At 45.5% G+C, this 15,252-nt stretch overlaps 1 protein-coding gene across 1 annotated transcript; it reads left to right on the top strand.

Moving 5' to 3' along the window:
• Positions 1 to 211: 211 nt before the first annotated feature.
• ankrd24 (ankyrin repeat domain 24) lies at positions 212 to 13,480 on the top strand (the record flags this gene model as incomplete). The annotated part of the gene is made up of 20 exons (XM_084163860.1): positions 212 to 247; positions 2,944 to 3,074; positions 3,365 to 3,453; positions 3,626 to 3,690; positions 3,793 to 3,850; positions 3,978 to 4,048; positions 4,204 to 4,310; positions 4,648 to 4,827; positions 6,250 to 6,379; positions 7,288 to 7,401; positions 7,513 to 7,645; positions 7,855 to 8,033; positions 8,541 to 8,707; positions 9,114 to 9,931; positions 10,178 to 10,488; positions 11,554 to 11,775; positions 12,176 to 12,352; positions 12,954 to 13,136; positions 13,234 to 13,299; positions 13,406 to 13,480. 20 exons carry the CDS (start codon positions 212 to 214, stop codon positions 13,478 to 13,480), a joined length of 3,312 nt encoding a protein of 1,103 aa, XP_084019986.1.
• Between the last annotated feature and the right edge of the window lie 1,772 nt (positions 13,481 to 15,252).

Genomic DNA, 15,252 nt, shown 5'->3' with positions numbered 1-15,252 from the left:
CCATTCTAAAAAATATATGGAGGTTTATCACACAAGACTCCATCAAACCTGGTTATTGTTGTATTGTATGCTATGCAAAGGGACACCTGTGTGAATGCACGTTAAAAGCTAGCAACCCACATGTGTTTGGTAGATTGAAATGCTATGGTGAGTGAATTGGGGTATTTCTTTTCAGTTTCCCTTTTCTGGATGCAAAGTGAAGTAAGGCAAAATGAAGAGCCTCAAGGCAAAGTTTAAGAAGAATGAGGTAAGAGGCAAGAGTTGGAGACTCTCTTACAAAATCATCCACATAATGCACTGATATCTACATACACTGAGTCAGGTTACATTTAGACTTCGGAGGTATATTTAGGTGCAGTAAAACGTATTATTCAAACTTTTTTTTGACCTGATATTGACTGCTATCGGTGGTGCTAGGCTGTTCTTTGTCTGCTGGCTATCTGTGTGTGGGTCCCAGGGCTGACAGGCAGTATGTGTGTGGGGGGCACTGTGCTGGGTGTCAGTATCACTGAGCAGCAGGGGAGCAGGCCAGTCTGCAGAATGATGCTGGAACCAGAGCTCTCAGGTAGCCTTCAATTATTCAGCCCACACACACACACACACACACACACACACACACACACACACACACACACACACACACACACACACACACACACACACACACACACACACACACACACACACACACACACACACACACACACACACACATTCAAATAATCCTTCATTTCCTGCTATCGTCCCCATCCCATTATGCAGGTGGTTGTAATGTCAGGGTGAAAATAAAGTAATCAATCCCAAGACAAGAACCAGTCTGTACTAATTTTGTATTGCCTAATGTCTTAAATGTCTAAGCAACTGGAGCCTTGTGTTTGGTAGCTAGTAGCTGGTAGCTATAGCGGTGTGTGGCTATGCTATACAGTACTGCAGTTAGCTCTAAGCTCTGAGTAGAAATTCAACTCCTGTGTGCCTTGGCCTGTTTTAGTGCGAGATCCCCCGAGCCTGAGTGATATGGTTGCTCTGCTGGGGTGAAGCTGAGAGAGAACAGAGTAAGTTATTAATCAGTCGATGACTAACCCTCTCACTGGGAGGGATGCTCAGATTTTCATTCAGAGAGCGAGAGCGAGATACGGAGGGAGAGAGAGGGGGAATCACACTTTATTAACTAGATTGAGCACCAGTCAGGTAGCTTATCATCCATCTTAATTTGTCTCACGACGTTGGTCACACACAGACCACACATAAGCACACTATAGGGAATAGATCCAGCCTACTTAACTGGTTATTACTGTTGGTATACCCTGCCCTCTTTTCTATAGAGTTAATCATTTGATAGAACAATGCATAATGCAAACAAAAAAGGATATAGTTACTTTATGACCTCATCTCAGTTTAATAAAATAATAGATTATATTATTTCACTTATTGTGACAGTTACTTCTAATGCTGTAAGTGGCTGTGTCCAGGTCAGATGAGAGTTAATTCAAGATGTTATTATTCTATAGTATATACAGGGCGGAAGGTACCCTAGCGATTAGAGCATTGGGCCAGTAACCGAAAGGTTGCTGGATTGAATACCTGAGCCGACAAGGTGAAAAATCTGTCAATGTGCCCTTGAGCAAGGCACTTAACCTTTATTTGCTACAGGGATGACGTACTTTAACACATTTCACTGCATCTATCCGGTGTGTGTGACAATAAAACATTTTATAAAAAAAAAAAATTCAGCATGTCCCCTCTGCCCTACCCAGGCACAACCAGCCCTGTACCAGCCAGCTCTTTTCTCCTGTTTCTGCTGAGCCTTCATCTTCTCCTGAAGCACAGAGGCCCAGAGAAAGAGTGTGGCTGGGCTGCCAAGCCCAAGTAGGACAGCACAGGGAGGGAGAGAGCTGACTGAAACAAATGGACAGACTGTGAGAGGAGCGAGAGGAGGTAGAGAAGACAGTACTAGACTAGGCTGGTGTGCTAAATAAGAAAGGCCCCAAAAGAGGGAGGTGGTGTGTGTGTGTGTGTGTGTGTGTGTGTTTGTGTATGTGTGTGTGTGTGTGTGTGTGTGTGTGTGAGAGAGAGAGAGACAGAGAGAGAGAGTTTGTGTGCCAGGTTGAGACTGCAGACTGAGTACGTAGGTCCCTGAGAGCAGCAGCACAGGAAGAGGGGAAGGGGTTTTGGCTGAGAGAGCAGAGCACTGCGTATGGAGAGCGATGTTATCGTGAGACTCAGAGGGCTAGAGCAGTGTGTGTGTGTGTTTGTGCAAGGATGTATAGCCTAATGTTTATCTTTAGTAGGTGCATCATCATGGTTCTGTTTTGATACACGCATGGGGTTGTCGATTGTTTTCAGTGAGGTTTATGCTATGCATTTATGCTTTGTCATTTAGTCAGTGCTAAGTTAGTGCTAAACTCTGATGCTGTATTTAAGGCCTATTGGCGGTTGAGTAGTGTGTATGTTTATGTGTGTCAGAATTCTGGTCAGGCAGTGCACAGTTCTACGGGTCTATGGATCCCTCCTAGCTCTATCGATCGTCAGCTCTGAACCTGATGAAGCGTTATTTCTGTCCTTGTTTCAGCTTACTGGTGGTAGGTACCCTCTCTTTTACATATGTTTGACCTCAGCTGTCTTTTCATTGTACTTTCTCTCAAAGGGTTACTTTTTCTGGCAAAAACAGTTAAAAAGAAATGTTGTGTACTGTGTGTAATGTACCATAGAAGCAATCAATCAGCTTGTGCCATATGTCCATCGTCATTTCACTTCGACGAGGCATACAGTATTAGATTTGGTAGTCTCATCTAGACGTATAGTCATCACTCAGATCTTTGTATAGTATGTAATCAGATAGGAGTCCGCGTCTACTCTGTACTGGATGTACTGTCATTTGGTTAGCTCTGATCATGAGTTCCAGGTTGCGACTGAGTTGTAACCCGTCAGTGCCTGTCCCCTTAGAGCCAGGACTGGAGTAAGAGCGATGAGAGACTACTGCAGGCTGTGGAGCAGAATGAGCCAGACAAGGTAGCCGCCCTGATCGTGAAGAAGGGACTTTGTCCCACCAAACTGGACGCGGAGGGAAAGTCAGCGTAAGTACCAGCATTTAGGGCCAGTTTCCCGGAAACAGATTAAGCCTAGTCTTAGACTAAGAACCACTTTCAATGGAGAATCGTTATTGAACTTGCTTGTTAGTCTAGGACTAGGTTTAAATGCGCCACGAAATGTCCCTTACTGTCCAAGCTGTGTCACTGTGGGGGTAAATAGTTGAAATTCTCCTCTCTACTTTCTTTGTTGCATTACTACTAGTGTCGATGATCTTGTTGATGATCTTCTTGTTGATTATCTTCATCACCATAAGGACATGATCTCTTCCTGGTAGGTTCCATCTCTGTGCGTCTCGGGGTCGTCTGGACTGCTTGGAGGTCATCCTGGCTCATGGGCCAGACATTAACATGACAGATGGCACAGGTGAGATGACAGTCTCATTACCTGAACATGTTGTTTACGCGTTCAGTGTCACGGACCGCCAAGGTAACGCCTTGTGGCTATAACTGGTCAAAACAATTACAACATGCTCTCTTGCTACCCTCATTCTTTCCTTCTCTCTCTTGGTGATTGAAATGGCCTTATCAACCCCAAGGCTTCAGTGCCCTTCACCTAGCAGCCAAGAACTGCCAGCCTGAGTGCCTGAAGAGACTATTACAGGTACAATAGACAGTCAGACACAGTAAATATTACTACGATACATGGAAAATAAGGTATGCAGTTATCATGCATTTTTGGTGAATACGTCTCATACTCCCACAGGAGAGATTGCCTGTAGACTCCACAGACAGCTTTGGCCGGACAGCTTTGCATCACGCAGGTCTGCAATGTACTAGCTACTGTATAATATAATTGATTACAGCACTACATGTGTAACACTGTAAACAACTCAACCATTTTATACCTTCCATTTGTCTCACTATTTTTGTCTGTCCATCTTCCTGCAGCTGTGAGCGGCTGCTTGTCCTGCACTGAGACTCTGTGGGACTTCAAGGCCAGTCTGGATGCCCAGGATGGGGTAAGTGGCATTGGCCTTAGACTGCCTCTGTACAGCAGCAGTCACCAAGCCAGGTCCTGGAGAGCTAAAGGGTGTGCAGGGTTTTGTTACAGACAATTACTAAAACACATGATTCAATCAACCATGTTAAGTCATTGTGGCCTCGTCTATCTCAGGATGGGGCGACCCCGCTGATCCTAGGAGCCCAGATGAGCAGAGTGGAGCTGTGTGCTTTCCTGTTGGACCGAGGAGCCAATCCCAACATACAGGACAGCCAGGGCAGGTACTTCAACAAGACACAACAAACAATGCTTTGTATTAGATTGACTGTAGCTCAGTTTATAGAGCATGGCGCTTGCAAAGCCAGGGTTGTGGGTTCGTTTCCCACGGGGGGCCAGTATGAAAATGTATGCACTCACTAACTGTAAGTCGCTCTGGATAAGAGCGTCTGCTAAATGACTCAAATGTAAATGTAAACTTATGCAAAACAAACTGTGAACATAAGACAAAGGTGATGGCTGGCTATGTAGTCACATAGACCTGCAGTGTTTCATAAGGGGCTAAGTGTATGTTATGTGTGCTGCTCTTATGTTCTTGATCTTATGGTTTTTGTGTTGTAGGTCAGCCCTGATGCTGGCCTGTGAGAGTGACAGTGCAGAGACTGTGGAGGCGTTGCTAAGGGGAGGGGCTAACCCACATCTGGCCGACGCCCTCGGACACCACGCAGCCCACTACGGCGCAACCACCGGCAACCAGCACATCGCACAGCTGCTGCAAAACGGAGCTCCAGGTAACCAACGGTAACCTTTGGTTGTCTCACCTGCCGACTGCAGCAGGATTGAGCTTCATTCCATTTCAAATAGGATTTTTACAATGGTTGAATTGGAATTTCCATCCACCCCCTGAACTGAGTGAATTGAAATGGAATCGACCCTGACAATGCTCTGCAGCCCTACTCTGGGCTCTGGCACTGGCAGTCTGGTGCACAGAATTATAATTGATAGAATAAACTAATTCAAATCAACATTCCCTGCTGGGTGTATGGAGGCCATATTTGGTGTACCGTTTCAAATGTTTATTTAATTGGCATGGTAACTGCCACAAAACGATGTCTGCTATTGGGTGTACTGTACCAAAATCCATGGTGCTTTATCCTTTCTATCAGTTGTAATTCTATGGTCTGGTTTATGGCCTCAATCTGGTCCCCCAGAAAATTGCTGTAATGTGAGGAAGTGGAAGAAGGGGACATCTGGGGGTAATTGTTACAGGCTGAAACAGAGAGGGAAGGCTTGCTGCACTTTTATCTTTAAACAAAGGCTTGCTGATTTACGAAAAACAGATGTGTGCTTCGTTTGAAATGGAGGTGAATGAAGGAAGAGCAGTGCGTAAAATGTCACTTGTGTATCTGATATATGAGGAGTCTTGTAGCTTACAGCTTACAGCTTACAGTAGGGCTGTTGTGTGGTGGGATACTGTGTGAGACAGGATATTGGAGGATTTTTTATGATGCTTTTTGGGGTATGCTTTTGTGGGTAGTGGGTATGCTTTTTTAGCTTTAACTGCAGTGTAAATCATTATGTGTGTGTTTGTTTGTGTGTGTGTGTGTGTTGAATCTCAATGGACCAGAGGTTAAAAGGCCTTGCTGTTTGTCTCTCCCCATGCATACATAGCCACTGAGGGCAATTGCGAAGAGGTAACTTACCACTCATCATTTCGTTTTCATTTTCATTGACTACACATTCATGTGAAAACATAGCCAGTATTACTGAATTGTACATAACAGACTTTACGACATAGGAACGAACACCAACTTCTTATCACATTTTCAATCTACAACAACAACTTTTGAGCTGAAGTAACATCTCACAAGGACAACACAAAAATCTCATGACAATACATTTTAGGCTACAGTACTGCTTGGCTTTGTTTTTGACCTTGCTGCTCCTCTCCTCCTGCTTTCCCCCTTTCCCCCATTCCCCTGTTCCCCTGTTCCTTCTGCTTGTCTGTGCCTCCAGAGACAGCCCCCTCCTCCCCCTCCCCTACCAGGGGGTACGACCCCCCGCAAGAGGAAAGCCCCCCCTCCACCGCGCTCCCCTCCCCAGGTACGACTGCAGCTCCAGAGATGGATGACATAGTTGCTACTTTGACATATCAAAATGCTTTTTGTATGATTCTTACTAATGCTAAGTTGTGATAATCATGCTCATAATAACTTTGATAACCATGTTCCAGGGCTCTCCGCCATCTCCTGCCCCCCAGAGCCCTCCTCCCCCTGCCTCTCCTGAGACCCAGACCAAGAGACCGTCTCCACCTCCTCAGTCCCCAGAGACACAGCGCCTTGCTCAGGCTAACCTTGTGAGTTACGGCCCCTGCCACTGCATACTGTATGCATAGCACCTAGGGTTGCAAAACTACTGGTAATTTACCAAAGTTACCGAAATGTTCGGCAATTTTGGTAATTAATAGGTAATCTATGGCAATCTATGCTAACTATGGTAATTTATACATGAATAACTTTTTTTTTAAATGTTTTCATATAAAGTTTTCATTTTTTATACATTTCTCCATAAGTTTCTAGTAGATGGTTCAAGAGTAAATAGCCCAATTAATGAAAATATTATCTAATTAACAATGGCATTATTTTCAATTAACTCTGCAACTCTTCCAACTATCCACTCACTAACTGTAAGTCGCTCTGGATAAGAGCATCTGCAAAGGATATTGCATGCTGAAACCCTCATATTAAACATCAATGTTATTCAATAAGTTGATGGGTTATATTTAGGATAATGTTTTACAGCTTTGTAATTCAATTTTATATTTCACAAGAGATAAGGCCACATAGAAGGCCAGAGATAATTACAGACACCTGTGATAATCTGAATTAACCAAAAAGGCCACTAGATGTAATGTGATAAATTACATAAAATCCTTGAAAGTTAGCAAAATTCAGTTAGTTTACTGGTAAATGTTACCAGTAATATAACCTCCCTTTGCAACCCTAATAGCACCTACGCATACAGGAGATAAAATATGCTTATACTTATGGTATACAACCTTAACACATCTCAATTCAAAGTACTCATCTTTAGATATCAATTTTGAGGATCAATATTTATGACTGTAGCAGACAGTAACAGACAATACATAATGAATGACTATCTACTGTATTCAATTTGAGACTGCTAATGAGTATGGTGCTGCTGTGCGACTGTAATATTACTGATATGTATTGCCATGTGTGTGTCTGTGAGACGGAGGATGAGGAGGTGTTTGAGGAGATCCGCAGGCTGCGTCTGGAAAGGGGACGTCTGCTCCAGAAGATCAAAGGTCTGGAGCAGCAGCAGAACAGCGCCCACACTGCCCTGGAGGAGGTACTACATGTAGCGTTAACTTCCCAGCCTGAGCTCAAGCTCAAACGCCTAGAAAACCTCTCAAATATCTGAAAAGAAATCTGCTGTGAACTCACTCTCTCCCTGTGCTAGCTGACTCAGCTGAGAGAGCGTCTGCAGCAGGCAGAGGCAGAGCGGGACAGGCTGCAGACTGAGCTGGAGGAGCTGAAGGCAGGTCAGGGGATCGGAGCCAGTGACTCAGATGACGACATGCTGGACTTCCCAGGTGTGTGTGGGGAGAGAGGGAATACTGCTAGCAGTTTGTTATATTTGTTAAATTGACCAAATGTTGGATAGATGGACTAGGTTGTAGCAGCCTAATGAGAGTCATACCTAGATGATGAATCATCACTCAAATTCTAGCTACTGACATGGCAATGGCTGATGTTTTGTTAATCAAAATATGACATTGATTTACCCCCGTCTATCTTGAAGGTGCTGAGAAGCTGCTCTCCAGGAGGTCCAGAGAGTCTCCCTATGCTCTGGACGAGGGGGAGGCAGACTCCCTCAACCCCACCTCTCCTGGTCCTGCAGACCCAGACACTGTGGCTGAGCTACGCAGACAGCTGGAGGAGCTGGCCTTACAGAATCAGGAGCTGGTCCTCAAAGTGCAGGTAACAAACATACACACACACCAAACACAAACACACACACACCATAAGCTAATGAATTGATAGAGAGGGAGTTATAAAAAGGCCCTTCAGAGTCGAGAGCAGTACTGATGATGCTGCTGGTTCAAGGCTGGCTGAGCAGCGTCAGATTGGACCATTAGTCATAACCACTTTATAGGTCTATGATGCAGCATCCAGCTAGAAATAGAATAATAGCACCACAGAGAGGCACAGAGACTGGTTGCAGGCATTCTTCACTAACTGGGTCATGGTCTGTACAAATAGACAGAATTGGGACAAAGGGTTACAGCCAGGCTACCATTGGAGGGTGTGTCTGAGGCTGTGTACTGCATGAGGGCTAGTACAAAGGCTGGTATAAAGTCTCAACCTGTCACCAAGGAGGAGTAGAGGAGTTCTGTGACTGGCGACTTGAGTTGATAAAGTTTTGACATAAAAATAGGATGCTTAACCTATGATATACATGTCACTGTGATCTTGTGTGGTTTGCAGATGCTGGAGATGTTTGAGAAAGATGACACTGACATGCAGACATCCGGCCCAGACTTTGTCCCCATGGCTCTGTATGACTCCCTGAGGAGGGAGTTTGAAGCTCTGCAGGAGCACTACTCCCAGGCCCAGGCTTCAGCTGAGGCCTCCAGCATGATGGGGGAACAGGGGTAAGGATTAACACCACACCATCTTACACCAGCCACCTTATACTTTCTGGATAAGAGCATCTACTAAATGACTAAAATGTCACATTTACACCACCCACTAGGGTTGAAGTTCCATTTGTAGAGGTGCCCTGGGGTGCTGAGCACTATCATAAGGGCACCCCGGTAAGGACTACAGTAATAAATCAACATGGACACCCCCATAAGGGTTCAACATATTAACACTGGTCCAGCCCACTATTTTTAGCATCTTTAAGCCCACTATTTAAGAGTCGGTGTGAAATTTGAACCCTGCCAGCCACAGTATTGTAATTAGAAGATTCTAGCTAACATAATATGCCTCTACAACCATAGTTAAACCTCTCACTTCACTTCACTTCACTTCTGATGTTTGTTGTCTTTTCTGAAGGTGTGAGGAGGTGGAAGGGGGAGGAGAGGGGGAGTCAGGAGCAGAGGGGAAGGAGCAGACAGAGGAGATGGAGGGGGAGAGCAGTAAGGAGCTGAGGGAGAGGCTGTGTGGTCTGGAGGAGCAGCTGGCCCACTCCCAGTCTGAACTGGAGGAGCTGAGAGAACAGGTGCACCTTGGGGTCTACTCCGTGGAACAGGCGGGGGGCGACGGGGGCACGGTGGGTGAGACGGAGGGGGCGAGCCAGGAGACGCAGCAGCTGAGAGAGAGAGAGAGACAGGGGGAGGGACAGAGTGAGGGTGAGGGCGAGAGCGCAGGGGACAATGACACAGTCAAACAGCTGAGAAAGAAAGTTAAGGAACTACAGGCAGCCCTGGAAGAGAAAGGAACAGAAAAAGAGGGCATAAAGGAGGACGGAGGAGGGGAGAGTGAGACAGTGAGGAGCCTCAGGGAGAGGGTGAGCGAGCTTGAAGCCGCCCTGGCGGAGAGCAAGGAGTCAGAGAGAGCAGGTGGAAGGAGAGAGGGAGTGGTAAAGCCAGAAGGGGAGGTGGTGCGGAGGCTGCAGGGGCGTGTTGGTGAGCTGGAGGGGGAGCTGAGGCAGTGTGTGCCCCGTACGGAGCTGGATGAGGTGCAGGTGACCCTGGGTCTGCAGTGTGAGCAGCTGGCCAGGGAGAGAGCTGAGGCCAGCCTGAGACTGAACGAGGCCTTACTGGAGCTGGAGAGACTACGGCCCCCCAGCCCCACACACCACCAGGGAGACGAGGAGGAGGAAGAGGAGGAGGAAGAGAGGTCAGAGGGGTCAGAGCCCTCCATCACATCAGGTGGGTGTTTCCCTGGTGTCTACCTGGTGTCTTGTTACTGTTATACTCCGGTGTTATAATGTTCTCTGTACCTTATCTATCATCTTATTTCACTGTAGTCAATCACAGTGCTAAGCTTTAAATAACATGTTTATAACAATTCATTTGCTGTCATGTAATGACTTTCATGTCTCTCTGAGTTTGTGGCGACAGTTCTGTCCAATCAGAGCACTCTCTAAGTCTGTGATATTTATTCTCTCCAATTAGAGCGCTCCCTGAGACGGGTGAGAGAGGAACTGGAGGTGGCTAGGCAGGAAGCAGCTCAGGCTCTGGACTGTTTGTGTGCGGAACGCGAGGGCCGGGCTCAGGACACCCTAAACATGAGAGACGCAGTATCCCTGTCCCAACACACAGAGGCGCTATCAGCCCTGTCGGAGCAGCTGGCCCAGACAGCCCAGGAGCTGCAGGCAGAAAGGGCCCTGCGATGCCATGCCCAGACTGAGACGGCTAGGCTAGAGGCCCGGCTACAGGCCACACAACAGGAGCTTATACCCAGAGAGGAGCACAACAAAGTTAAGGTTAGCTTGAAGAGAGATGCATGCAAACGACGAGGGAGTTATCCTCGGATCATATATATTGAGGTCCTAAGTAAATGGATATTAGGCTATCGTAAATACAACATATGTTTTAGCACAAATAACTAACCGCCAGAATCATGTAGGACCCACATTTGGCAACGTACGGCCCACTTCTGTCAATCACATACAGTCGCCAGTCCCTCCAGGATTCCGCGATTCTGCAAATCGCAATTTATTTTTGCAAAATCACCAATCCCTGCATATTATTATATTTGACCAATCACCGTACTATATCCGCATAAAACAGTAAATCATTGCAATTTTATCGCAAAAAAACGGATACATCACCGTAGTACAAAAAAAGGGCTCGCAATTTCAACCAATCACTGCACATTTACTGCATAATATGGTTCAATCAAGCTACATGTCAACAAACTTTTTCCCTCGTCAGCGCATTTTCGTGACAAATTGAACAAAATCATTGCATATTGCCATGCAAAATGTCAGAATTACCCCAGCAAAATCAAGCATTTTTGCCAGCAAATATCACAAAAAATCCCGCCGAAGTCCTGGAGGGACTGAGTAGCCTACATTACAGTAGAAGATGGAGCAAGATGGATTTTGGCCGACATTCTGCAAATTTTCTCATCTATGAAACATTTGATCTCCATACAGTTTTCTGTTTCCAAAACTAGAATCTGAAAAAAACAGAGTGGACTGCGTTGTGTGGACTTTACCCTTTGCCAAAGTTTTAAAAAATTGAGTTGTTTAGGAGTGCAAGGGCAAATTGAGTTATTGCACACACGCACACTTCATAGAGTAGGCGTTCCCTAATGGAAATATGCAAAAACATTATAGAACGCACCAATAGGATCTCACTAGCTCGTGCTTGGCTCGGCCCACCTCCTTGTTTGTTCTGCCCACTAGGATTAATTTGCTCCCATTGAAAATGATAGGCTCTGTTCTATCTTAGGTTAGTTATAAAAATCTTTGACAGTGCTATGAAAGTAGTACTTCCTGACTTCATGCTGTCTACTGTTCCTGTTGTATCAGACGGAGCTGCAGCGCGCTCTGCAGGCCAGTGAGAGCAGTGCGGCGGAGGCCAAGGATGCTCTGAGTGTGAAGGAGACAGAGCTGAGAGATCTGAGGTCCCAAAAGGCTGTGGAACAGGGCCTGGTGTCCAAGGAGGACCACGAGTCCCAGCGCCTCTCACTGCAGGCCGATATCAACACACTCACCGCCCGATTCAACGACCTCACACGCAAACACGAGAAGACCTGCACCGAGGTGTGTGTGTGTGATGTTTTTGTTCTTGTTTACCAAAATAGTGATAATTTGAAGAAAGTTAGAGACTGAAACGTTAACTCAAGAGTTAACTACAAACCACATGCTACAGACTACAGGTTGGACTGTTGCCACAATAGCGGACGAACTGATGTGCACCAGGGCTTCCTTTCTCCTTTTGCATTATTTATGTGTGTGTTCTATATCTCCCTGCAGCCTTTGTTTTCATGGCCATGGACGTGCTGTCTCTCTCCCTTTTCCCTTACGTCATCTATCTATCCCCCATCCCTTTCAAGGGGCGCCGTACTACTATGGCTCACCCTGTAAAACAACACATTTCACTGCATCTATCCGGTGTGTGACAATAAAACATCTTTCTTTCTCCCGGTCTCCCTCCCAACAGGTGTTCCAGGTGCAGCGCGAGGCTCTGTTTAATAAGAGTGAACGTCAGGTGGCCGAGGCTCAGCTGGCCACAGCGCAGCAGCAACTGGCTGACCTGCAGGCCCAGTCCAGCCACGTCCAGGAGCTCCACAAAGACATCCAGGACTCCCAGGGCCTGGTCAAGGAGAAGGACCGCAAGGTGAGACAGGGACACAGATGGTAGAAGTTAAATTGAGCTACCCTATACTTTATTTCGAAATCGACCTGGCTACCCATCCACATCGCTCTGGCCAAGCGCCACGCCCACTAATGTTTCTTCTCCATGATGAGTCTGGCTTTGATCTCCTCCCTGACAACTTCTAGAATGCGAACACATTCAAACCGTTTTGATTGGTCAAAGAAACCGATGGGTTGGGCCAGAGCCTGAACACACGAGGGTAAAGCGGCGTTTCGGAAATAGTCATTGGCTTTGATACTCTGATTGGTTAGAGACGATTTGTTTCGTACAACGCCCCTCACTTTAACATCAGCAGAAACGACTTTTACGACGGCGGTCTCAGACTGAATGTAAGTAGCGATAGATAAATAGAGCAGTGGAATTAAATTCAGTATAAGTCATCAGGCAACCTACCCCTTGCCCTCTGGCAAGCTGGGTGGAATTTGTGACATGTTACTATCCACTCCATTTAGATCTACACATAGTGCTGAAGGGTGAGGGCATGAGTGTGATTTGGAACTGAGAAAAAGACAATGGGAAATGAAGGGATCTGTGATCTCCCTCCCTCTCTTGTTGTGTGTAGATAATGGAGCTGTCTAAGGAGGTGTTCCGTCTGAAGGAGGCTCTGGGTGCTCTGAGTCCTCCTCTGGGACTCTCCTCCTCCCACTACTCCTCTCACTCCCACTCTGAGAGAGTCCCCCCTGTGAACCCTGGCCAGCAGGTGGCGCTGCAGAACAGAGTGGCTGTACTCTCCAAGGAGCTCCAGGTGAGGGCATCACTGAGCCAAAACAAATACCAAATACCTACGTTCATGGTTAAAAGAATGCTGGAGTATACTGTCTGTACTGTATATCTTATTACAGGATTGGGAACGAAAGCACAGACAAGTCGTAGCTGTATACCGATCCCATCTACTGGCTGCTGTACAGGTAAGTCCAACTCTATGCACCTTTGTAGAAGTATCGGGTCAGTGCAATATGAAGTGTTGTTGTGTAGCTAAGGGGATGTGAATGAGACTTGTTGAATCTTCCTCAGGGCCGGATGGATGAGGAGGTACAAGATCTGTTACTGCAGATCCTGAGGATGTCACACAAGGACCAGGGTTACTGACCCCCCCAGGCAGTGTACTCCCTGTGCAATGGAAGACACAACGGGCTATGGGACCCATCACTGTACTATACCATCTACTAACTACAGTATATGTACACACTTACTGAAAGCAACTGGTCTGTTCTGCATACAGTACAGTACGTGTAGCCTTGGAAATACATTAAGGCTAGCCCATTCATGACTAGTATTGAACTGGATATACATGGACAGGTATGGTTTTCTGGTATCAGAAAGATAAATGTCTGTATAGATAATAACTTGTATTGAATAACAAGAATGTATGTCTTGTCTCAATTGTGTGATGAGCCTACTGATTGTATGTATTTTGTATGATATTCTTACAATAAAGACGTAGAAAGAAACCAAAATCCTGCCTCTACCTCCTTGTTTATTTATTGGATCAATAAAAACGAAAAGCTCAAAGGTGATAGGACTAACATGCAGATGCTTTGAATCTATTTCCTCTATCTATTTTAGGCTAGGCCAGGGATATCAGTGGGGACTGCCATGTGCTCCCATAAAGCCTGACAGTTGGGCTTTTCATGGACATGTCATCCAACATTAGCCTACATTCCTAATCAATCCAGACCAAGGGAGAGTCCTTTGTATTGCGTCCAACACCAACCACGGCCTAGGGCTGTCCCCTACTAAAAAACATTTTGGTTGACTGAAAGTCATCTATTCTTTCGACCAATCGATTGCTCGACAAATGTAAACATGTATTTTTCCATACATAGACACACCCTATGTGTTTTAATAAACTCAACTATGTGCATTGAGCTTGTCTGATGCTTTAAGCTTACGGTTTGATGCCTTAAGAGGGCGTCAGAGATATAGATAACCAGAAGAAAAAAATGTAACCTGACTCAACTATTTTCCTCCCGCTCCTGCTGGCTTTCGCAGATTCTGCCATTACTCTCCTGAAGTTGCCGGTAATAGGCTACAAGAGGAGTAGGCAACCTTTCTAAAGTGGAATGCCAATTTAGCTTACAATTTCTACCGATCTGCGTGCCAGTTATGGTTTTCATATGCACATTTTCGTGAAACAGTTTCATTTAATTTATAATAAAGTCTTCATATCTCAAAATCATTGTCATGTGGTTAATCAAAATTCCATCCAAATCTAAATTAAAATGATACAAACCTAAAAAGTAACTTATATTGCCATTGCCAACAATGTAAAAATAGCCTACATAAAGCCAACAAATAAAAACGTTGCAGCCTGCAGGTAGAAAATATCCTGATTAAAAATAAATATCCTATAAATCACATTGGCTACACATATTCTGGGCCCTCAGTTTCCCGTGCCAGTGAGCTCAGGACAGACACAGCTGTAGACTATTTGTGCAAGGGATAAGAAGCAGCACTTGACTTGGGCAGGAGCTCACCGGAGCTGAGTATCTGCACCTCACATTTCTACTACTTGAGCTCCTGTTCCTCTTATAGAACATTAGCTTAAAGGTATTGTGGAACTCCTGCACCTAAATATAAACAGTACCAGCACCCAAAATGAGTACTGGAACCTATTTCAGTTTAAATCAAGCACTGATAACTGATAAGAAGCCTGTTTTATGACGTTTCCACTGGATCAGAGCATGACATTTTTCCCTTTCATGCTGAGTGGTTATCGAAAGGGAGAGAGCTGGAAAGATTTTTCAAATACATTGAGGAACTATTGTAATTCTCAATGGATGTAAAAACAGACTTCGTTTGCTTGCTGTTTGATGTGAAGAAAACATTACTTTGAGAAGCTCCACAGGTCATTAGTGGTG

This window comes from Coregonus lavaretus (assembly GCF_964263955.1).
Source record: "Coregonus lavaretus genome assembly, chromosome: 6".
Classification (NCBI taxonomy): Eukaryota; Metazoa; Chordata; class Actinopteri; order Salmoniformes; family Salmonidae; genus Coregonus; species Coregonus lavaretus.
This window is presented reverse-complemented; position numbering and strand designations above follow the sequence as displayed.